At 34.3% G+C, this 23824-nt stretch overlaps 1 protein-coding gene, 1 long non-coding RNA gene and 3 pseudogenes across 3 annotated transcripts; 1 reads left to right on the top strand and 4 right to left on the bottom strand.

Annotated features, from left to right (window-relative positions):
- Nucleotides 1–1242: 1242 nt before the first annotated feature.
- On the bottom strand, nt 1243–5105 carry LOC142608821 (uncharacterized; annotated as a pseudogene).
- Nucleotides 5106–5918: 813 nt separating this feature from the next.
- On the bottom strand, nt 5919–9053 carry LOC142611266 (receptor-like protein 7; annotated as a pseudogene).
- Nucleotides 9054–10914: 1861 nt separating this feature from the next.
- Nucleotides 10915–13911, bottom strand: LOC142608820 (receptor-like protein 33; annotated as a pseudogene).
- Nucleotides 13912–16032: 2121 nt separating this feature from the next.
- Nucleotides 16033–16509, bottom strand: LOC142610046 (uncharacterized). The gene is made up of 2 exons (XR_012839752.1): nt 16404–16509; nt 16033–16266 (listed from the first exon to the last, which is right to left on the bottom strand). It is a non-coding gene; the product is annotated as an uncharacterized LOC142610046 (long non-coding RNA).
- Nucleotides 16510–18273: 1764 nt separating this feature from the next.
- Nucleotides 18274–23030, top strand: LOC142609594 (transcription factor bHLH140). Of its 2 annotated transcripts, none has more exons than XM_075781213.1 (6): nt 18274–18418; nt 18568–18674; nt 19440–20395; nt 20907–21579; nt 21662–21832; nt 22532–23030. In XM_075781213.1, exons 1-6 carry the CDS (start codon nt 18382–18384, stop codon nt 22865–22867), a joined length of 2280 nt encoding a protein of 759 aa, XP_075637328.1. In that variant the 5' UTR covers nt 18274–18381; the 3' UTR covers nt 22868–23030. The 2 variants fall into 2 exon arrangements, with proteins under 2 accessions (XP_075637328.1, XP_075637327.1); XM_075781212.1 differs by having other exon boundaries at nt 18568–18689.
- The last annotated feature ends 794 nt before the right edge of the window (nt 23031–23824 follow it).

Here is a 23824-nt window from a genome sequence, read left to right as displayed (position 1 = left end):
TGGAAAAAATTCCTAGAGCCGCCACTAATTCTTCCTCTTTTCCTTCATCTTCCTTTATTTTTTTCTCTTCTTATTCACACCCTTTTACTATAAATTTGTCACTACCTCTTCCATTCTATGCATAGTTTTTACTCACAAAAAAAAAATGTTCTCTCTCTCTCTCTCTCAATTTTTTCATGGATTTATATTTTTTTTTCTTGCATCTCTACTTTAGGTTGATAATTTTTTATATTCTTTAAAACTCTACTTTGGGTTAATGTAATTCAGTTTTGTTTTTTAAATTGTTTTTTTTTTTTTTTCTGGTCTCTTTGATTGTTAAATTTTATCCTATTGCGTTATAAAGAATTAAATATAGCCTATAAAAATATAATATTATTCTATTACATAGTATGATTTAGATAATTTGTTATTTATTTCAATTTGGTATCATTCTATTACATAGTATGATTTTTTATAGTACTCAATTTAGATGTTAAACTATGAGACTTTACTAATTTTTATTTATTTTTTAATCATTTGTCGTGGACAAAGTATTCTTAATAGTTTTATTAGAAGTACTCTATAATGCCATTTATTTAGAGAAAAGCAAAGGTTAGCCAAACAAAAATAATTCGGATGGGTGACAAATTTTAGCTTTTGCAATTTTATTATTATTTTATAACAATGCATATATAGAAATTTAATTCTTAGATTTTGCTAATAATTTTTTATTAAATAATATGTTTTTGGTGGACAAAATTACATATTTTGCAAAGAAAATAACCTTAATAGATTATCAACAACAATTTATTTTTTAGATTTCCTAATTGGTCCAATTAATCATTGTTAAGTTTTATTACTTCTTAATTACGTTTTTCAATGTTTTGGATTATAAGTAGAAAAAATAAGGTTTGAGAAAGTTTGTCTAAAACAAAAACAAAAACAAAAAAAAAAAATCAAATTTTATATTCTTTTTAATGATTAACAAAATGTTATAAATAACTTTTATTAAAAATGAATATTTTCGTTGACTTGCCTTTTGAATTTCTGAGAAAAATTATATTATTTTCATTTTGATATGACAAAATTTATATTTATGATTTATGATAGTTCCTATATTACATTTATGATTGTAACTATAGATTACGAAATACATTACTCATTATTTAATTAGTTTAAATTGTAAAAAAATAAAATAAAGCTACCATAATGATAATTATCACGTGCAACATGCGGGTTTGTGGCTAGTTCACCTTTTAATGCTTAAATATCCTTGTATAACAATTGATACTTTGGTATTCACTCTGGTGGCAGCGGACAACTCACTATCAGCTTGCCTTTCATGGCCCCTCTATATATTGCCTAGAAGAATGTTAAGGGGAAAAACCATTATTTATGCTTTACAAACATCTAGAAGCATTGGTCGTTCACAAGACAAATGTTATTAACATATTTACATATTATCCTTTATACAAGCAAGGAGTGTATTACAGAAGAAGCAAATATGAAAATAGTTTAAGAAAAATAAAATTTATAAAGAACAAGAGTCGCAATGTTTCCTAAAGGTGACCCAGATTTTCCATTGACTAAACAGAAGAACATTTGTTGTCCTAGTAAAGTTACTTATTACCTCCAACACAGTTTGTTCATCCGTCATTTTGTGTGTCCTAAAACATTATCCACTCTGAAAAGTCAATACACGCAATTCCTTTTGTTTTTTTTTTTTTTTTTGATAGGTAAAAGTCAATAGACACAATTCCTACCTTACATCCATCATATATTTTTTGCTAAGTAGTTTATTAAAATATATGATTCAGCATACAACTGAGGAACCCTTAGCTTATGCGACAAAGTTTTAAACAAAGATGTGAAGAAAGAAATGCTACCACTAAATCTACAAAGTTGCTGAAAGATTATAGCAGACTTTCCACTGAACCATACAGCAATGTCCAGTCCCATTACCCATTATTTCTATTGAGAGAGTGATGATGTAGGCCACATGCCAATGCCACAACAAATATTAACTGCTAAGGCTGATGCTTGCTCATCAATTAATTCAATGAAGTTTTCCCATATTAATCTAGCACCTAAAACAGCTCCAATTTTGGTATTTGAAAATTTTTAGTATCCAATATCTACTGCTGAAGAGAAAGTTTCCACCTTGCCTCTTCTTTTTAAGGGAGTCTTTCCCTTGGAGAGGAAAAAAAAAAAGATAGTTTTTCCTACATTGATTCATGGCCCAAGATAACATTGACAAAATCATAGCTGTAGTTTAAATTTTCAAGTACTCCACCTCTACTGCTCAAAAGAAATTATTGAAAATAAACTATGCTGCAAAATCTTGATTCATATTAGAGGACTTAGTCTTGCAATTAACACTACAACGGACTGGTGAAAATAAAAGTCTTCTGGATATTAATGTCACCACTAGGTAAGTAAATCACAACAAAGCCAATGATGTATTTACATTTATGCATGTACTAATGGTGATTGGAAGCAGCTTATAATTTTTTGAGTATCAAGGCAGACTAGTTTCACAAAAGTATATAAACGAAAATGAATTTAAATTCCAATGGCAAGACTAACAATTAATATAACTGAGCCTTAACTCCATTCAGTTTCAAAGGAGCTACAAGTTGCTTACCTCTACCACATCAATGAAATCCTGCTTTTTGTGAAAAGCACCTACCCATTTAGTGTGATCTGCAGTCCTGCCAACCAAAAACTAAGAAATGATACTAGAATCTGAAATTTTAAGTCCCTAAATTCATAGTCACATGACATCATTTTCAAAATACAAGAGATTCAGCTAAAATTTTTTGCTTAGAAACAGATTCTCATTCTTTCAAGGGCATGATAAAATGTTTGCAATGTATGATCACAGTCAAAGCATTATACCACCTACACAGTTCACCTCTTGCATACATAAAATACAATGTGACTATAATTGTAATAAGTCTGTGAAAGGCCATTGTTTAAGGTTCAAGTGCAAGAAAACTAATTAATTGTTCCATTTGTCTTCCATAGGTCCAATCATCATGTTTAACAAGGAACTTACAGGTCTAAGCAAAAGAAAGGCAGGCCTACAAACAAAACTGAAAAGGCATTTTTTTTCCTTTATTTTTATTTTACTTCAATTTATGTGTATTTAAATTTGTTCAGTATAGGGAAGTTACTTGATAAAGGCACCACTCTTAATTTGTTTTTTAAAGAATCACACACATTAAATACAAGAACTCACAATTATAGTTCAAACTTAGCAAATAATTGAAAGGGCTTTTGAGACATACAGCTCTACTGCTAGAATAACATGATAAACAAACAACAACAAAACAGTGTTCATACATACCCAGAATCCATCTTCATGTGATGAGCATTGAAGAAGAAAACTGTTGAAGGTATGAAAGTAATGTCAAAATACTTGACATAAACTTGAATTTCATCGAAATCAATATATACAAGTGCTACACTTGCAAATTTGGACACCTCACGAGGTGATTTAGAAAGCTGTGTAGACAAAAACAAATTGAGTTCACATGCTTCAAAATTTCTAGAACAATAAAAACTCAAAAAGAGAGAGAGAGGAGGGAGAGTGGCATACAACGTCATCAAGTTGGAGGCAGATGGGATCTGCAGTGCAGCCAAACCAGAGCACGAGAAGTTGAGAACCTTGTCAATGGAGCAGAAAGAGAGTAGACTCAAGTCTGCAAAGACACATGAAAACCCATTAAAAAACAGCTAACACCAACTCTAGCTAAAGGCAGCACAAGACAAGACAGACCAACAGAGCTATGTTAGCCCATCATTAAGCAAGATAGATAATACTGCCCCAATTAACCACATTAAAATTTAGATTTAGGATCCGTTTGGATAGAACTTATTGCTGAAAACTAAAAACTGAAAACACTGTAGCAAAATAAATTTTAAATGTGTGAATAATATTGTGGAACCCATTTTTAATAAATAAAAAAAAGTGGCCGAAAATGAAGTTTGTGGGTCCGTGAACAGTGCACGAATGTACTGTTTACAGAAGAAAAGTGGCTGAAAATCAGAAATATACTGCTACTGTTCATGAACAGTTGCCGTTTGTCCCCCTGAAACGCGTGCTGCAGCAAAAACAAAAAAAGTGAAACGCAGGAAACGCCAGACGCAGTAAACGCAACGTGTATCCAAACGTATACTTAGTTCAACATTTGGTAATTAAAATAGGATATCAAATATAATGACAAACATATACATCAAATAACAATAATTCACCATTAGAACCAACCCAACAAAGTCAATTTCCCCATCTCAAGGTGAGCCTAATTATAAAATTGCTCGTGATAAAATTGTACATTAATTCCCAACAAATAGTTAGCCTCTATTACAGAAAGATTTTTTTTTCCCCTAAAATTATCCAATGGAAAAGAACTATAGAGATGAGCCAAATCAGTAATATTTATTTTTATTAAGTAAAAGTGCAATGGGACTTCATTTGTATGTTTATGAATGAATTTCATAAAAATAAAAAATTGAAGACATGGGTTTGGAAGTTTGGTACTTTGCTTTGCCATTGAAATTAAAATAAATAAATTAAAAAAAAAATTGAAATATTTTACTAAGAGGCAGTAATATCGGGAGGAAGAAAATAGAGAACATTAGAGATGAGGTATATTTTATATTTTACAAAGAACAAAAATTAGGTATAATTCTTTTTAAGTGTTTTACCTTACATTTCTTTAATTAAATTCAGATACATGATTATATTTAATTTAATCATTCTAAAAAATAATCATAATACTTCAAATATGTGGTTTAACTTTACTCAAAGCTGAAAAAAAAAATTTATGTGTTTGATTTTAATTTGAAAATCTAAATTCTCAACACAGGAAATTAATTAGTACACCCAGAGGACTATAGCATCATCTCACAACAAATAGAAGAGTCTAGAACGGGAGCTGGTATATGGTGTACCCGGCATATATGCCGGGTCACTCACACATTAGTGGGTCCCACACACTGTGGGGCCCGCCTCTATGTGAGAGACCCGGCATATATGCCGGGTACAACATATAATTTTCGCTAGAATGGACTAGAGCCCAATTCGAGTCAGGTAAGTACAAGGCGTTAACTGAAGGCGTCATTTGCATTTTTTTTTTCCTACAATTTTTTTTTTTTTTTTTTTGTTCATAGTTACTAGTCACTAACCTTGCAATGACCAAAAAAAAAAAAACATAATTTTCATTTGTTATTAAATATAAAATTTGATAATTATGAATTTATGATGATTATCAATATCATCCTTTAATAAGTAAATCTGGGTAACACACAGGAAAGCTTCACTATAAGTAAGTATTATTGTAATTCTAGTGATTACTCATCGAAAAAAATTCTAACCATTACAACAACAAAAAATATTAAATTAAATCTAGAATTACCATATACTACTTTTTTTTTTTTTATAGGATACCATATACTACTAGTTGTTGACCCAGCATTAGTTTTTATCTATACTACTATTTAAAGGGTTTCTTCTATTTGTTGTTGACCCAGCACTAGTTTTTATCTATCCTCATTTTCTCATTTAGTGATTTTGAGAGAGTTTCAACTTATAGCCCGCTTCTGATATAACTCTATCATCAGACCATAATTGGAACCCACATTTTTTATGCTGATTTTGAGTATTTTAAATAAATAACTTTTTTTTTTTTTTTGAGAATGTTAAATAAATAACTTGGACTACCAAAAAAGTCCATGAAAATTTTCACATATGAAAATATTTCATCTTATGAAAGAACATATTTCTACATCCATTGATACTTTCTTTTCTTTTTTCCCTTACTTAGACTACCAAAAATAAATTTGACATGAAAAAATAATAATTTACTTCATCATGGAATCTATAGTAATATTTTATTTTTCCATACACACATATACTCCTACCTATCAATAGTGCCTTCGGTCCTTAGTATGCTCGTCTTTGATGATATTCTTTTCCAAGATACAGCTGAGGGAAGATGCTGTAAAGAATGTCATCAACGTGCTTGTAATACCATATCCTCCACCTCTTCCAAAACATAAGAGGTCCAATGACAATTCCTAAGCCAAAAACAAATCCTAGTTCTGCACTTACGACAATCCAGTCGATCACAATCCCAGGATTCAAATGAGTTTCTTCAAATTTTGGAAGTGGCGATCTTGGCCCCGTAGCAGCAGCCCATTTTTTATTCAAAGAGTCTCCGCATAATCCTCTGTTCCCTTCAAAGGAATTTTCAGAAAAAGTAGCAAATTGCTTGCCTTGGGGAATCCGCCCCACCAATTTATTGAACGAAAGGTTTAGGACTGCCAAGAAAGTAAGATCTGCAAGTTGCATAGGGATCTCCCCAGTGAGATTGTTGCTTGACAAGTCTAACGATTCCAACTGAGTCAAGTTTCCCAGAGATGGTGGGATTTTTCCGGAAAGAGCATTATGTGATAAGTTCAGAGAATATAGTGATTTTAATGCTGCTACTTCTTCTGGTATTGGCCCGTCAAGTTTGTTGCGGGAAACATCAATTGAGGTAAAGATAGACAGAATACTCACCAGCTCCAACTCTAGGCCTTTAGTGGTAACTGTTATCATGTCTTGATAATAAAACTGACCAAAATGTAGGAATCTAAATTGGAGGTGATTGAGCTTTGACATGACCTCACCTTCATTGGCCATCATTGCCTTCCAGTTAGGAGAGGATTTTTTTGGAAATTGACCAGTAAAACTGTTTAAAGCTAAGTCTACAATCTGAAGCATAGGCCAGGTGAAATTTGGCCCATCACAACCAATGGACCCATGAAAATTATTCGATCGCAGAACAAGGACACGTAACCTGGATATTTTTCTTAAGTAACATATGAAAACATCCTCAATATGGTTGTTCCCTATGTCCAAGACCTCCAAATTTGTGCAACTGGCCAGAGACTTGGGTAACATTCCATCTAGTAGGTTGCCGTTGAGACTTAGAGTTTGTAAACCACAATTTCCTGGAAATTTGTCAGATATTGGGCCAGAGAGGTTGTTTCTCCTTAGATTCAGAACCCCTAGGGACTCACTCATTGCGTAGAAGCATTGGGGAATGGTGCCACTCAAGGAATTATTAGATAGATCAAGAACTCGAAGATATGCACCATTGCATAATGAATGAGGTATATCCCCATGGAATTTATTGCTTGAAAGAGGCAAGAAAATTGTGGAATTAAGGGAGATACCAATGCTAGTTGGTATTACAGAGCTGAAATTATTCTTTGAGAAGTCCAGATATGTAACAAGTGGGGGGAGATGTGGGAGTTGCCCCTGGAGTTTGTTGGAGTGAAGGTCTAGGACATTTAATAGAGAAGGAAGATTCAGTAAAGGCCCCTGTAGAGTCACAAGGTGGTTATGCGATAGATTTAGATACATAAGACTATTAAGTTCCCAAATCCAATTGGGTATCTCTCCATGAATCTGGTTGTGTGAAAGGTCTAGAGTGCTTAATTTGGATTGACAACTTGTTGTAAGAAAGATCAAGTTCTGATGGATTCCTTAATTTCTGGATCCCATCAAGCTGGAAGGAGCCACTAAAATTGTTGAAAGAAAATGAGAGGAAGTTAAGACCTTGGAACTTGAAGACAGACGCAGGTAAGGGCCCTTCCAAGTTGTTGCTACTCAAATCAAGGTGATCCAATGGGTAAGAAGAAACGTTAAATTCCTGGAGTCCACCAGAAAATTTGTTGTTCGAAAGTTGTAGCTTCCTAATTGATGGATGGGAAAACAGCGACATTGGAATACTCCCTTCAATTGAATTGTAACCCAAGTCAAGATTCACCAGATTTATAAGTTCTTTCCACTGAGTTGAATTAATACCACCTCCCAGATCATTAAAGGAAAGGTTTATCTCAGTCAGATTCTTGGCCATGCTGAATGATGGAATCTGTCCGTTGAATTTGTTGTATGACATGTCCAAATAAATTAACTGAGTAAGGTTTGCCATAGAATTTGGGATTGATCCATTGAAATTGCACGTAGAAAGATCTATTTTGGACAACCTTTTAAGGTTACCGATAGAATCTGGCAGTGCCCCTGAAAAATTTGTACCACTAAGCAGCAATGACCAAAGAGAACCATTTGGAAGAAATTCTGGCAAAGAACTTTGAAGTAGGTCATTATACGACAAGTCAAGCGTCTGCAGTGTTGGAACCAGAAAGATCTTCTCCGGAAATGTTCCATTCAATCCACAATAACGGAGACCCAAGGAAGTCAAATTTGTGAAATCTGCAAAAAATTCTGAAATTGGAGCATTAAGGGGATTATTATTGAGACGAATAATTGAGAGGGACTGAAGCTTCAACAAGGAGGAATCAAGAGGGCCTGAAAGATAACAATCCGACATGCTCAACACACTTAAATTTGGTAGTGAAGATGATAAGGCCTGACACCACTCATTCCCTGAAGCTGATATATTTACACCATCAAGCTAAAGTTCCTTTAGCTCCGAAAAATTCCGAACTAGCATAGCTAAATCTGGGTTCTCAATTTTCAGCATAGAAACACTCAAGAAAGGAGAGGTAGACAAATCGAGGGTAACCAACCTTTTCAAGTTCGAAATCTCAATGGGAATCAGCCCCGCAAAGCCAGCATTTGATAGGTTTAAATAACTCAAATTCATCAGATCGCCAAACCCTGGTGGAATCTGAGAATTGTTGAAGTTGTTATAAGCCAAACTCAGGTCCTGGAGATGCTGAAGACTGAAAAGGCTACTTGAATAGTCAAGTCCAACAAAGATTGATTCGTTGTTCAGATTGAGACCAATAACGTGTCCCTTGCTGAAGCTTTCATTGCTGCAGGTTACACCTTCCCAAGAACAGCAATCACGAGCTACATTCCAGTGCACCAGTTTTGTGGACAAAGTAGTATTGAATTTGAGACTGTTCTTGAATTGGAGCAACAAGGATTTCTGATCGTCAAGACAATGGCCAGACACCTCATGGATACTGAAGGTCAGAAAAATGGAGCAAATGGGTATGAAGAAAAGCCATGAAAAGAGTGGAATTCTCATTGGGGCTGTAACAGAAAGACTCATACAGTATAGAATTGAAGAGATAATGAAATTAATGGTGGGTTGAGGAGGGAAAAGGCCCATGGGACTGTTACTGAAAGTCTCTGTAGAATTGGGGTTAGGATAAAGAAGCAAAAGCCAAAAGACAGGATAAGAAAGAGAGCGATTGAAAGAGAGAGAGAGAGAGAGAATGGGATTGATTGTTTTGTTAGCAGAGAAGAGTCATCGTCAAAGTAAACCGCGTATTTTTGTTTTTGTGTAACGTTTGGTGGTGTCTTGTAAAACGCCTTTGTTTGTGTCGGCTTTTGTTTATATGATGATAAATTTTCAAGCATTGTCATTTTGAATTCATTACTTCCTACCTTAATTTACAATAATTACCAAAACTCGAAATTATTTGTAGTAGAATCAGTCTTAATGTGTATTATCATTGACATTTTCAATGAGAAATGATATCCATTAAATTATTATTAAAATTATGGTAAATAACTAAATCATTTCTTAACTGTTTAAACTTTTAGGGGAACTAACTAATTTATGACCTAAGCTTTTATAAGTACCAAATTTTAAAAATTGTATAAATTTCTGTATATATGTACTACTTTATTTTATTTTTCAACCATTGTTTAACCTAACTTTAAAATTTAAAGGTAAAATGATAATTTTATAATTTAAGGATAAAAACATCATTTTGACCGTTAGATTTACAAAAGTTTAATTTCAAACAAAATCATAATCCCTAACTATTAGAATGATATATTGAGTGCATAAATGGAACCATCAGTGCCAAATCAAGTTTCAAAAAAAAAAATTGAAGTGAAAATTTGTAAAACATTTTGGCGCATAAGAAATGGCCATTTTAAGTTTTTAACAACGACCTGATTTTCAATTCTGTTAAAACGTGTCATGTCCTGTCCTGTCCTATGACTTTAATAAGGCATTGGAAATTTCTGTGGAAGTAGAAATCATAACATGTAGTCACGATGATACATGTCTTTCTCTGCTTTCGATCAGCTTCTACCTATGTTTCAACCTGAAAATCTAGAGAATAACAAAAACTAAAGCGGATTTGAGCATGTTAATAATATATGGCAGCAAAGAAGGGATGCACCCCATCGCAACTATCACTGGCCTGCGTTCATAACCGAGGGAAGACGTGTCCAACACCTGGAACTACCAAGATTGTAAACTTCAACCAGAACATTGGAGCTTTGTCTATGAAACTGACATCAAAAGAAATGGTTGAACTTGAATCATTTGTTTCAGAGGATTTAGTTAAGGGTGACAGATATATGCATGACTTTGTAACCTGGAGGGATTCTGAAACTCCACCACTTTCTTCATGGAAAGCTACATAAGCACGAGTCTTTTGTTCTTTTTCAATACTGCCTAGTTGAAAACTTCACGGGACTGCCTCATTGTGGAACTACGCATTGATCATTTCTATGGCATCTACCCTTAAACTAAAATAAAGGATTGGGGATACTAAAAAGTTTATAGAAGACCAAACCTATTAAGTTAAAATTGTAATAAAAAATTGTTTATTATTAATTGCTTTAGATCAATATTACTTGCAATCTATTTACATCTCTCAGAATTAGCGTGTTGATGGAAAATCTGAGCCTTCGAAAGCTTGTGCTTTAGTATAGGAAGAATTGCTCAAAAAAGTCTTAACGCTTTTTTAACGGGTTAGACAAACAAGTGATAGCAGGGGCAAGTTTCGCTTCCACATTACATGTGCGTCTCATATATTAGAATAGTATTTCAGAGATACAGCTTACTAGTTACAAACATCATACCTTAAGACAATGCTTTTACATCCAATTGCAAGGATATTTTGCTAGATGTAATCATGATCACACTGTTGCATTGCTCCTCCTAACTATCAATAGTGCCTCCGCTCCTTATTCGTCTGTGCTCGTCTTCGACCATATTCTTTTCCAGGATACAAGTGAGGAAAGATGCTGAAAAGAATGTCATCAACGTTCTTGTAATACCATATCCTCCACCTCTTCCAAAACATAAGGGGTCCAATGACAAGCCCAAGGCCAACAACAAATCCCAGTTCTGCACTTAAGAAATTCAGTCAATCACAATTCTAGAATTCGAATGAGTTTCTTCAAATGTTAGATGTAGTGATCTAGGCTCTGTAGATGTGCATTCTATCTCCAAAGGGTACCCACATAATCCCTTGTTCCACTCATAGGAATCTTCTGAAAATGTAGCAAATTGCTTGCCTTGTGGAATCTGCCCCACCAATTGATTAAACGAAAAGTTTAGGACTGCCAGGAAAGTAAGATCTGCAAGTTGCATAGGGATCTCCCCAGTAAGATTGTTGCTTGACAAGTCTAATGATTCCGGTTGAGTTAAGTCTCCAAGAGATGGTGGGATTTGGCTTGTAAAAGGATTATGCAACAAGTTGAGAAAATATAGTGATTTGATTTCTCCTAATTCTTTTCGTATTGGCCCATCAAGATTATTGTTGGAAACGTCAATCAAGGTGAGTATAATTAAAATCTGCACTAGCTAGATGTCTAAATCCTTACTAGTTATTATTATCACATCTTGATAATAAAATGGATTAAATCAAGGAAATCGAATTTGAGGTAAAGGTGATAGAGTGCTGAAGGGAGATTCTCCTCTCCTTCCAGCATTGCCTTCCAGGTAGAAAAGGATTTTCTTGGAAGCTGACCAGTAAAGTTGTTTGAACTGAGGTCTAGAATTTGAAGAATCAGCAAGATGCAATTTGACCCTCCATAAACAATCAGCCCGTGAAATTTATTAGATCACAAGACAAGGACGCGCAACATGTGTATGTCAAAGACCTAGGTACATTTCCTTCAAGTAGGTTTCCATTAAGATTTAGAGTTTCAAACCACAAATATGTAGAAATGTATCAGACATTGTGCCACTATGAGCATTAGCATCAGTATGCGTAAAGTTTTGCAAAATAGAAAAAGTTGATCATTTTACACATTTTGAGCAAAAAAACACCTACATCAGTGGATGTAAAATTGTGCATTATACACAATTGCTACAGTAACCGTGCATATATGCACGGTTACTATAGCTCTTCAATCTATCATTTTATGTTTTTTTTTTCTCTCTCCTCTCCCTTGCCTTGTCAAACTCTCTCTCACCCACTCTTCAATGCCAAGAAGAAGAAGAAGAAGAAGCCGACCATCACAACTAACCACCACCACCACAACCAACCCATTACAACATCAATTTAATCCAAACACAATCAACCCAAAAATCATTACAAACCCAACTTAAAATCAACTCAAAATAAAACACAATAGAAAACTCATTTGGCAAAATAGAAACCAACCCAAAACCCAAGCTTGCCACCGCCATGAGAGAGAGTGTGTGAGTGTATTGAGCCATAGAAGCTTGGTAGAGAGATTTTTTTTCAGATTTGAAGGGAGCATTGATTTGATAGAGAAAGAGAGGGGGAGAAAGAGAAAGAATTTTAAAAAAAAAATGAAAAAGAAGAAGAAGAAAGAAAGAAGATGCTGAAGAAGAAAAACGTAGAAGAAGAAAGAAGGAGAAGAAGAAAGAAGCAAGTAGAAAGAAGAAGAAGAAAATGAAAGAGAGAGAGTTTCAGAGAAGTGAGGTAAGGTGGTGCGGCCATGTATGAGTAAGGGAAATAATAATAAAAAAAATGAAAAAGTATTATTTTAATAAAAGAGAGTGTATTATAAATAATCTGATGTAGATGTTTTTGCAAATTGATTGTATAAAATAAAAAAAGTAAGTTTTTATTGTAAAAAAAGAAGGAAACTTTTGCACTACTGATACTAACGCTCTTTAGTTTGTTTCTCTTCAAATCCAACACCCTTGGACTATTGCTCATCTCAATCGAGCGTTGGGGAATTGTGCCATTCAAAGCATTATATGACAGATCAAGAATTTGAAGATATGTAGTGCCGCATAATGAAAGAGGGTTACCCCACGGAATTTATTGTTTGAGAGAGAGAAGAAATAAGCAAGAGGAAGGGAGTGACCAATGCTAGCTGGTATGACAGAGTTGAATTTATTCCTCAAGAAATCCAAGTATGTGGCAAACTGTGGGGGAACCACGAGTTCCCCCTCAAGCTAGTTGGAACGAAGTCTAGGACACTCAAACTAGAAAGATTGAGTAAAGGTCCTTTAAGGGTCGTCTGCAAATGGTTTTAAGAGAGATTTAAGAAAAGAAGATTACTAAGTTTCAAATCCATTTAGGACTCCCTTGCTGAATCTGTTTATTTGAAAGGTCTAGAATGGTTAATTTGGATTGGTTTCTCAAGAAATCAGGAAATACTTTCAACTTGCAAGAAGATGACTTTAATGTTGTAATTTGGGGAAAGAATGGCAACAAAGAAGAATTATTTCCATTATATTCAATCAACAAGCTAATGTACGAAAGATCAAGATGGACGAGGTTTCTCAATTGCTGAATCTTATTAAGCTGAAAGGAGCCATTAAAGTTGTTTGAAGAAAGTGACAGAAACTTTAGGCCTTGAAGTTCAAAGACAGTCATGGGTATAAGGCCCTTCCAATTTGTTGGAACTCAAATAAAGGGTATCCATTATATTAAAATAACTTTTCGAAAATGCATCGACTAGACCAGAAAATCGATTGTTGGAAAGTTGTAATTTCTGCAATGACGCAAGGGAAAACAAAGAGACTGGAATACTCCCATTAGGCGAATTGGAACGCAAGTCAAGGTTAAAAAGATTCGAAGATCTATCCAGTTACTGGAACCAATCCCACCTGTTTGATCATCATAAGAAAGGTTTATCTTGGTCAAATTCTTGGCCATGCTGAATGATAGAATCTGCCAGATGAGTTGATTGAATGACATGTCCAAATAACGAGTCCACAACAAAGCTACAAACATTGTCTGCTTTAGATCTTATATCAACCTAGTCTTAGCCTCCGCTTAAGAAGCGGGTTTTGCTTGTTTCCCAATGAAAATGTATTTTTTTCTGTAAGTTCTATGCATTATTCACACATTTAAAAATTATTTTACTACAATGTGTTCAGTTTTCAACAATAAATGGTATCCAAACAAACTTTTAGTGTGTTTGGATACCAATGAAAAATTAAAATTATTTTACTATTCAGCTTATTTTTGTTGTACTATTTCAACTAACTTTTATCTTTATCTACCGTACTTTCAGCAATAAACTTTCAATTTTAGCATAGCAAAATAAGCATTATACAAAACAGACCATTTATATTATGCCTAAACAAGGAGTAAATTATTATGCCAAAACAAGGAGTAAATTATTCCTCGGCACTCCAAAGCTAATTAGGAACTTCATTAGGCATCATTTCCTTGGGAAAACTATCGTAATTTTTTCAAGTAAATTAAATGGTTACATTGATTACAAGATGTTCATGCACGAGTCATTTACATTCATTGTTGAACCAACAAAACAATTCTAGAATATTAAAATTGAAACAAACATGGTTTTGAACAAACAAGGACCAAACCAATATTTTTTCCTAAAGAGGACCAATCTATTCTATATAATTGAAACATAATTAAACTATAAATATTATATACACACATTTTTCTTCCTAGGATACACATCAGTAAGTCTTGAATTCACATCCTCGTCCCCCCCACCTTGAAACGTACAAGGGGAGAATGTGCCATTTTAGCTACAACTCAATAATTATTCATACACATATTACATACATGCATAATACATTAATGCGTTTACTTGAACAGTCTAAGTGAAAATTTCTTGCTACATTATTACCCTTTTTACCCTAATGTACACTCCACTTAATCAAGAGGAATCCTTTGCGGATGGCCTCAAGAATCAAAATGTTGGTTAGGAGATTCCTCATATACTAAGTATTAATGAAAAATTGTAAAACTCAAGAATCAAAATGCTGGTTAGGAGATTCCTCATATACTAAGTATTAATGAAAAATTGTAAAACTTAATCGCTAAGGCCATAGCACAGATTGAAGAGGAAGAGGATGTAGGGCATGTACTATGTAAAGTGAAAACTCAAATCAAGAGAATACTTCTTAAGTTAAAATGACTATTACCAATTATGCTCCATGGCTAAGAATGTCAGGCTGTTAAAAAGCAATATTTTTAAAAAATTGGGTAATGAGGGTAGCTGAAAATGAGACAAATAACATAAGTGAAGATACATGGATTCATAAAATAAAAAATTTAAAAAACAAAAAAAAAAAGTGAGCATAAGGAAAATTGGATTCAAAATTTTTTTTTTTTTTTAAATTAGGGGTGGGCTCTACTGATGAAAAGATGATTAAAAAATTTCAAATGGTTTGGTGATGTGCTAAGGTTAACAATTAATGAAACAATGGGAAGAGTGCGTGAATTCAAATCAACAAGGAAAAAAAATTAGACGAAGACGTTTAATGACATTAGTGGAGCCAGTAAAAAAGTATGTCAATTAAGAAGGTGACATAGAAATGCCTTTGGATATGATAGAGTGGAGTGACAAAAGAGAATACACTCGAGAATCCATAACTGGCCGGAAATCTTTGGGTCTAAGGCTTGGTTATTGTTAGTGTAGATAACAGAGTCAATAGCAGTACAGTGCATACAAAGGATTTGTTCTATCGATTACCTAAATAAAATGTAATGTGTAGAACAAAAAGTACAAAACAGAGTTTTCCAATTTCCGAAGAAACAAACACATTGAAGACAATGTAATCCTAAATAAGAAACTATATACATTCAAGAAACTAACAAAGAATCCATAAAACAATCATACACTAAACTAGATAATGGGAAAGCAAACATGACACAAACAACCTATTTACAATTGATACCATAATTTCATTTAGCTTGTCATGCAGTTTACCATAATCTTCAACTATTTTTCTCAATACTTTGAGAACCCACTTCACAAATTCACAATCAAAGACAGAAAATATTGAACTACGCAAAAACTCACGGAATGCGCAATTATAACGCGGAATCATAAACATCCTCAAAAAATTTAATCAAAACAGAACCAAATAAAAAGATCCAAAAACTAATAATAATAATAATCCATTAGATAGAATCTAACAACAACAGAGTTTTAGTCAAAAGACATTACAGAGAACAAACGAAAACGCAATCCTCTGTTTGTTTCTCGAGACTCAAAAAGACAAAACATTAAACAAGAGGAGACTGTATCTGTAAGCATTTCTACTTAGATCTCTGTCTCATCTTTCGGCGCTTCCTCTTCAGCCTCCTCATACGCTTCTTCTTCCACTGAAACAAAATTACCAAACAAACAAAACGCAAGCAAATATATGAGAGATTGAAATGAAATCGCGAAATTTTTTGAAGCTGAAATCGGAGAAATAGATCGATTTGGATTGGGATTGAGATTTGATTGGAAGCTTTACCTTGGCTCTCATGGTGATTGAGCTAACGAAAACCGCCGCGGTTGTGTTTCTTGCTTCGTTTGGTTTTTCCAGAAACCCTAGTTGATCTGAGGGGAAAATGTGAAAGATGTGAAAGGGTTTGGAAGTATTTATAGCTAAACCCTATTGCTAGACCGGAGTCACTCGTTATGGTTCACAACTATCAGACCGTCCGGACCGGTTCACCAACCCTTTCTTTGTAAAAAAAAAAATTTTCCTTTTTCTTTTTATTTTTTTGTGTAAAACAAGTACTCGGATAAAAAAGTAAATAAATAAATACTCCATGATAATATTTTATAGCTAAGTTGGGCTTCTCACGTGTGGATGAAAAAGTAGACAAATTTTTGGCATGGGTTTTAATATTAACCATGGAATAAAATAGGAAGAAGTACATCTTATGGGTGAGGGAAATTTAAAATTATTTAAATAACTATAAAAATAGGCATTAAAATTTTTATAATTATAGGCTTTAAATAATAATATAATTCTTCTATGACCACATATTTTGCCACAACTTGCACATGTGTTAAATTATGTCAATCTCTCTCATCCTTACCTTAAGATTATGTGATGGTGGCATTGAGTACATAGTTTGGGTTAGATTTGTAGCTCAATTAAACCACATTCGTCCTTGTCCTTGAGAGCGTCAACTTCCACTAAAAATCCACACCCTCTATTTCTCTTTTTCACCAAATGTGGGCAATTGATATGAATGGTTAATATGAGCTCTATTCGTGACAAAATTAGTGAAATTTTAACTTGGTTTTTCTAATATTGGATGCATCATCGAACATTATAAAGTTATCAATTTATCTAAACTTTACAAAGTGCAATTTGGATTTTAGGCAAAACGTTATGATGCATATGGACCACTTATTTAGTAATCACCAAAATCTTGTTCAAATGACCACTTATATATTGTCTTAATCAAATGATAAACAGGTTCACAAATTTTGAAAATTGTTACTTGATAGTTTCAATTTGATATATTTGTACGCATATAATTTTGTTTTTTTGATGTAAAATGTTTTCTATTGGAACAAATATTAGTGGGAAACAATTTTTGGAGACTTTGATTTGTTTTTCGTTATCTAATTCTAAGGTTTGGTTGCAAATGAAATTTGAAATGATTGTTAAAATTGAGAAGAAAAAGTTAGTTATAGTAGTGGCAAGAATATTGGCAAATGACCAATAATTATAGCAATGGCGAGTAGGTGGTGACAACATTGACCAATGGTGGTGGTTAACTAAAATGGTCGCAATGACTAATGACCAACAACCAACTATTTACGATGGGTGAGGGGTTATGATAGCTAAATGATGAACCCAATGGCACTAATGATGGTCATTGGCGGTGATGGAAGAGGGTGGCGGTAGCATGTAAGGTTATCTAGAGACCCATTGAACTCAACCCACCCAAGGGATCCGATCACACCCAAACCAAATAATGTTTTATTTTTTAAAAAACATATGAATCCAAAACTTTCTTTGGATAATGATCTATAGTGTTTAAAAGTGTAAAACATTTCTTTTCTTTTCTTTTTGTAATTTTGGTATAGATAGATAGATATCTACGGATCATATAAAATGTTCAATTTTGCCTAAAACATTTAGATAAAAATAAAATAAAATAAAATAAAAAAAATTTGCAGAAAACATTTTAGACCGGATCAAACAGGATTTTAGTTTGTATATAAGTTTAACACTAAACGACCGTCGCATAGATAGATAACTATATTAATTATTGCTTGGTATTTGGTAATTGGTACCATCTTTCTCAGCCAAACACATATTTTCTAGGACGAGATTAGCCTTCGCCTAGGCCAACCATAAACCGCAGCCAAACACAGCGTAGAAGCAATTGAAGAACCAAAGGTATAGAACTAAAGTTTTACAGAACAGAATGTACTACAAAGGACAAACTGTTTAACTCTCCTGAAGGCAAATCGGAATCGAAAAAATGGAAATGGAAATCGATGACACTCCAAAACCCAAAGGTACCACCTTTGAGAGCAGTTATTTATTTATTGAATTATTTTTCTTATACTTTGCTAGGGTTTATGGCTGTCATGGAGTATCAAATGTCATTCAACTCTGTGTCTTTTTGTGCTCTTTTTAGTTGATATTCATTGTGTGTTGTTCAAAGGTGAAGAGACAAAAGGGAAGCCTATCGTGGTGATATTGGTGGGTGCACCAGGTAGTGGCAAGTCCACATTTTGTGAACAAGTCATGGCCTCTTCTACAAGACCCTGGGTTCGAATTTGCCAGGTTTTTTTTTTTTTTTGTCTTTCTCTTGTTTATCTCTGATGAATGCCACATGTTCGATGAAATGCTTGTATGGGGTTTGACTTTAGAGTTCAGTTCACAGATTGTGGGATTGTTTTCGTTTGCATCAATTTGTGTGTGTGTGTGTGTGTGAATTATGTGATGGGTATCAGTAAGTGATTAGTTCTCTAAGGAAGAACTAACTGAGTGAAATTTGATAATTGCAAAATTTTCCAAAAATTTAGCCAGTAGAAAATTGTGAATTTAATCATTTAACTATTATTCTAATAATCTCACGTGAGCCCAAACTCCCAATTACTAAGTGGGACCTGACATGTGAGAATTTTTTTTTATTTTTAAATGTAGGTAGAACAAAGAAAAGGTTTGAATTTGGTATCACAAATTATGATACTATTATAAATTACCGTCTTGAAAACTTAAGTCGTTAAAAAATGGTGAATTAAATCTTTTAAACATTACTCTAACAAAATTCAATGGCAAATACAGAACAATATCTTAAAAGACAACCACCACCAGGCTAATGGTCTAACACAATTGCTTTATTACCAGAGTTTCTTATGGTTATCCACGACCCATTTCTTAGAATGTTATCTAGCTGCTATTATTTGGCTAGTTTGTGTTTCTTGTACAAATATACAAATAATTTGTGGTGTCTATTTAATGTTTGAACTACTTCTTTTGAATGAAGTGCTTCTCCCTGATATTTTTCGATGATGTCACTGCCCTGGTCAGGACACCATTGGAAATGGTAAGTCTGGAACAAAAGCCCAGTGCCTAAAGAGTGCTGCTAGTGCATTGAATGATGGAAAAAGTGTATTTATCGATAGATGCAATCTCGACAGAGAACAGCGTGCAGAATTTCTGAAGCTTGGCAATCCCAATGTAGATGTGCATGCCGTTGTGCTTGATCTTCCAGCTAAACTCTGTACATCTCGATCAGTTAAACGGACTGGGCACGAGGGAAACTTGCAAGGTGGAAAAGCTGCTGCAGTGGTGAACCGAATGCTACAAAAGAAAGAATTTCCTAAACTGAGTGAAGGGTTTACTCGGATCACATTTTGCCAGAATGAGAGTGATGTCCAAGCTGCTCATAACACATACAGTGCACTTGGTCCTTTGGATACACTTCCCAATGGCTCCTTTGGCCAGAAGAACCCAGATGCCAAAATTCAGCTTGGTATAATGAGGTTTTTAAAGAAAGTAGAGGTTCCTGCTAACACGGTATCTGATGCAAATAGCATTCAGAGTTCTGTTTCTCATAAGAATACTGAGGAAAAGCAGCCCAGCTACAAAGGACACAATAATATATCTTCATTTTCAGGGAATGCCAGTAAGGAGTTAAAGGAAGGTGAAAACCTGGCAGTTTACTCTTCTGGCAGTCATGCTTCTTTGAACAATGCTCCTACTCTGGCATTTCCATCTATTTCAACATCAGATTTCCAATTCAACCTTGAGAAAGCCTCTGATATTATTGTGGAGGTAGTTGAGGAATATGTAAATAAGCTTGGGAGTGCTAGGCTTGTGTTGGTGGACGTGTCTCATAAATCAAAAATTTTGTCTTTGGTTAAGACAAAAGCCGCCCAGAAAAACATTGAGTTGAATAAGTTTTTTACATTTGTAGGAGATATCACAAAACTTTATTCAGTAGGAGGTTTACGCTGCAATGTAATAGCTAATGCTGCAAATTGGTAAGTTTATCATTTCCTTGTATTTATTTACATAGCCAAAGAAGAGGAAAAGAAAGGGGGTTGGGGACACATGTTAAAGCAGGAAAACTTAGTTGAGACCCTTATTTCAACCTCATTGGCACCTGGACCACATAGGGCTAATAAATATATGAGTAAAAAAAACCATATAGGCTAACTCCAAAGATCACTTGTCTATTTTCAAAGATGCATTGGCTGAATTTAATCCATGACTGTAAAACTGTTGCAAGATGTGCTCTTGAGCTTTTTCATTTAAAAGCTTTGGTCATTATTTGTTTTGACTACACGGAGAAAATGAAGGTCAACCATTTTGCTCTCGTTACAATATGCTGAGCTCTGATTGCATGTTTGCTTGCTCAATTATAACGCAAAAGTTCAATTTTCTTTAGTTCACTGTTACTTTGTTGGCGAAAGTATAATACAATAAGCTTGTGATTATATGCATAATTTGCATGTCAAGATTATCAAATGTATGTGTAATTTTCCCTTCTAGGCGACTTAAACCCGGAGGTGGAGGTGTGAATGCTGCAATTTTTAATGCTGCTGGTCCTGCCCTTGAGGTTGCAACCAAAGAACAAGCTAAATCTCTTCACCCTGGGAAAGCTGTGGTTGTTCCTCTCCCTTCAACTTCTCCCTTGTTTAGTAGGGAAGGGGTTACCCATGTCATACATGTTCTTGGCCCAAATATGAACCAACATCGACCAAATTGTCTGAACAATGACTATATTAAAGGCTGCCAAATTCTCCGTGAAGCTTACACTTCATTATTTGAAGGTTTTGCATCTACAATTAAGACCCAAGGAAAGTTGGCCAAAGTAAGCAATGAAAACCTTGACTCAAATTCTTCAGGGGCACAAGAGGTCATTGAAGGTGCAAATACAAAGCATTCTCCAAATAATGATCAAAAGAGTAAGAGAGAGCATGAACATGAATATGATAGAAGCAAAAAATGCAAAGGATCTCAAGATGAAATTGGGGCAAATATCCCTGAGTCCAAAATCGGAAAGGTAGACAAAAACAATGACAAGATTGATGGAAGCATGGCCAAGGCATGGGGATCATGGGCTCAAGCTCTTCATAAAATTGCCATGCACCCTCAGATACATAAGGATGTTGCGCTGGAGATATCAGATGATGTTGTAGTACTGAATGATCTTTATCCCAAGGTAATACCCTTAATTCCCCTTACCCTTTTCGTTTATTTATAAATTGCATGTATCAGGTGTGGAATTTTTGTTCCTTATGCAGGCAAGAAGGCATCTTTTGGTGCTAGCACGATCTGAAGGTCTTGATCGCCTTGCAGATGTTAGTAAAGACCATCTGCAGTTATTAAAGACAATGCATGATGTGGGTTTGAAGTGGGCTGAGAAGTTTCTGCAAGAAGATGTATCATTGATCTTCCGCCTTGGCTATCACTCGGTATGCAATACTTTTGCTTTAGAGTATTTGTTTAAGTGTTCCTCTTTTGTGTTCCTTTTTATGCCTATGGGCTGTGGCTCAGGATCTGTTGTGGTGAGGTCTGTGTAGCTTCTGCATTTGACTCTGCCAAAAAGAGGAAAAAAGAAACTATTTTATGTTAGTAGTTCCAAGCTTTAAAGCCATAGACTTGGGGTTGTGGAAAGGCTAGATTTACAAACAAATAAATTTAAAAGTTGAGGACAATACCAATTGCAGGCCAAATTAGGGATTAGCTACCTGGGTTTGGTTTTATGTGATATCAAGTGACTGGAACAATGCATAATGATATGGGACAATATGATGATCTATGATGAGAAGGGGAGAGGACAGAAACATTTGTTTTTGGTCTGAAAAAATAAGATGATTTTATGATTTAAAAAAAGTATTTAAAGTTACTTTTAATTGTAAATTGAATTGATTTGGTGAGAATAATTCATGATGGAAAGAATTAAAGACTGGAGTATAATAAAGATGTGTTAAGGATGATCCAACATGCCATTACATTTGGTAGCAGTTTTTGTGCCTTTCTGTTCATTGTTAATTTCGATAGTTTTTCCAGTTTCATGCACAAACTGCTGGCTGGTCAATCAACAGTGGTATAGTGGAAGTTGAAAATTGGGTTTCTTAAAAGGCATTTCTGATTGTGTCTCCTCTTTGCAGGTCCCATCAATGCGACAACTACACCTACATGTTATTAGCCAAGATTTTGATTCAAAAAATTTGAAACATAAGAAGCACTGGAACTCATTCAATACCGCTTTCTTTCTCGACTCTGTAGATGTACTTGAGGAAGTCAGCTGTCATGGTAAAGCAACCTTAAGAGATGATGAAAGCTTGTTATCTATGGAGTTGCGTTGTCACCGATGTAGAAGTGCACAACCCAACATTCCTCGGTTGAAGTCACACATAAGCAATTGTAGAGCCCCCTTTCCACCCTCTCTACTTCAAAATTCCCGCTTAGTGCTTGCCCCATGTAATGCTGGTATTGATCCTTAGATGTGTTTATTTGTCATGTATCCTCAAATTTTGTTGTAAATAATGTAGAATTGTACTAATGTACACTTTGCATCAAAAAAATGTAGAATCATACTGGTTCAAGCAATTGTGTTTTGCTGGCCGGCTTGGCACTGGTAATGAAATCCTTGTGCATCTACAATCTAACTTTATGATTTTTGTCTTTTCAATGGATCTGTAGTTGTGATTGTGAAATAATATAGTAGTGTTAGGAGATTATAACATTTCCTTCCTCCTTAGTCAACTATGTGAAAATTATGCTTTACCATCTTAAACTATATTTCATATTACACTTTGCACCATAAATTTTTTGAATGTACATTTTGCACCCTAAACTATGAACATTGTTACAAATTGTACTCCAACGTTAAGTTTTCTGTTAACGTGTATGGATTTAAAATTTAGGGTTCAAAGTGTAATTAAGAACATAGTTTAGGGTGGTAAAGTTTAATTTCTCATTTGTTTGTAAGGGATAAAAAAGGGCAATTAGGTCTTTTCACATTATATTATATTTTTCCATCCAAGTTAACAACAAATTTGATGTCAGGGTGCAAAGTGTAACAATGATCATAGTTTAGGGTGCAAAGTGTAATCGAGAGTATAGTTTAAGGTGGTAAAGTGTAATTTCTCCCAACTATGAAGAATGAAGAGATGCTCTCACAATTTTTAAATACATGTTTTATACACTTTGGTGCTGATTTCGTTTGTTGTTTGCACTTCACTGGAACCATTTTGATAGTCTAGTTTTCTTATGGTATGAGTTCCTAACAAACCCAAAATTTGTACAATTGTATGGTTAAAGTTCTCATTGTTAGAGAACATGCACTAGGAACCACCTTGCATAATGTAAGCGTTGATGGTACAACAAAAGCTTTGCAGCAGAAATACTAGGCCAGGAAAGCTGTGGCATTCCACATGGTTTTAAGTTCATCTACATTC

The sequence above is a fragment of the Castanea sativa genome, chromosome 9, assembly GCF_040712315.1.
Source record: "Castanea sativa cultivar Marrone di Chiusa Pesio chromosome 9, ASM4071231v1".
Classification (NCBI taxonomy): Eukaryota; Viridiplantae; Streptophyta; class Magnoliopsida; order Fagales; family Fagaceae; genus Castanea; species Castanea sativa.
Note: the sequence above shows the minus strand (reverse complement) of the source record. Positions and strands in the feature narration are given on the sequence as shown.

What these genes read in the sequence shown, in the direction of transcription:
- LOC142609594 (XM_075781212.1), top strand. Translation starts at nt 18,382, where the DNA reads ATGGAAATGGAAATCGATGACACTCCAAAACCCAAAG. An exon ending in TGACACTCCAAAACCCAAAG is followed by an intron (nt 18,419 to 18,567) that starts GTACCACCTTTG and finishes TGTTGTTCAAAG; the next exon opens with GTGAAGAGACAAAAGGGAAG. An exon ending in ATAGCTAATGCTGCAAATTG is followed by an intron (nt 20,396 to 20,906) that starts GTAAGTTTATCA and finishes TTTCCCTTCTAG; the next exon opens with GCGACTTAAACCCGGAGGTG.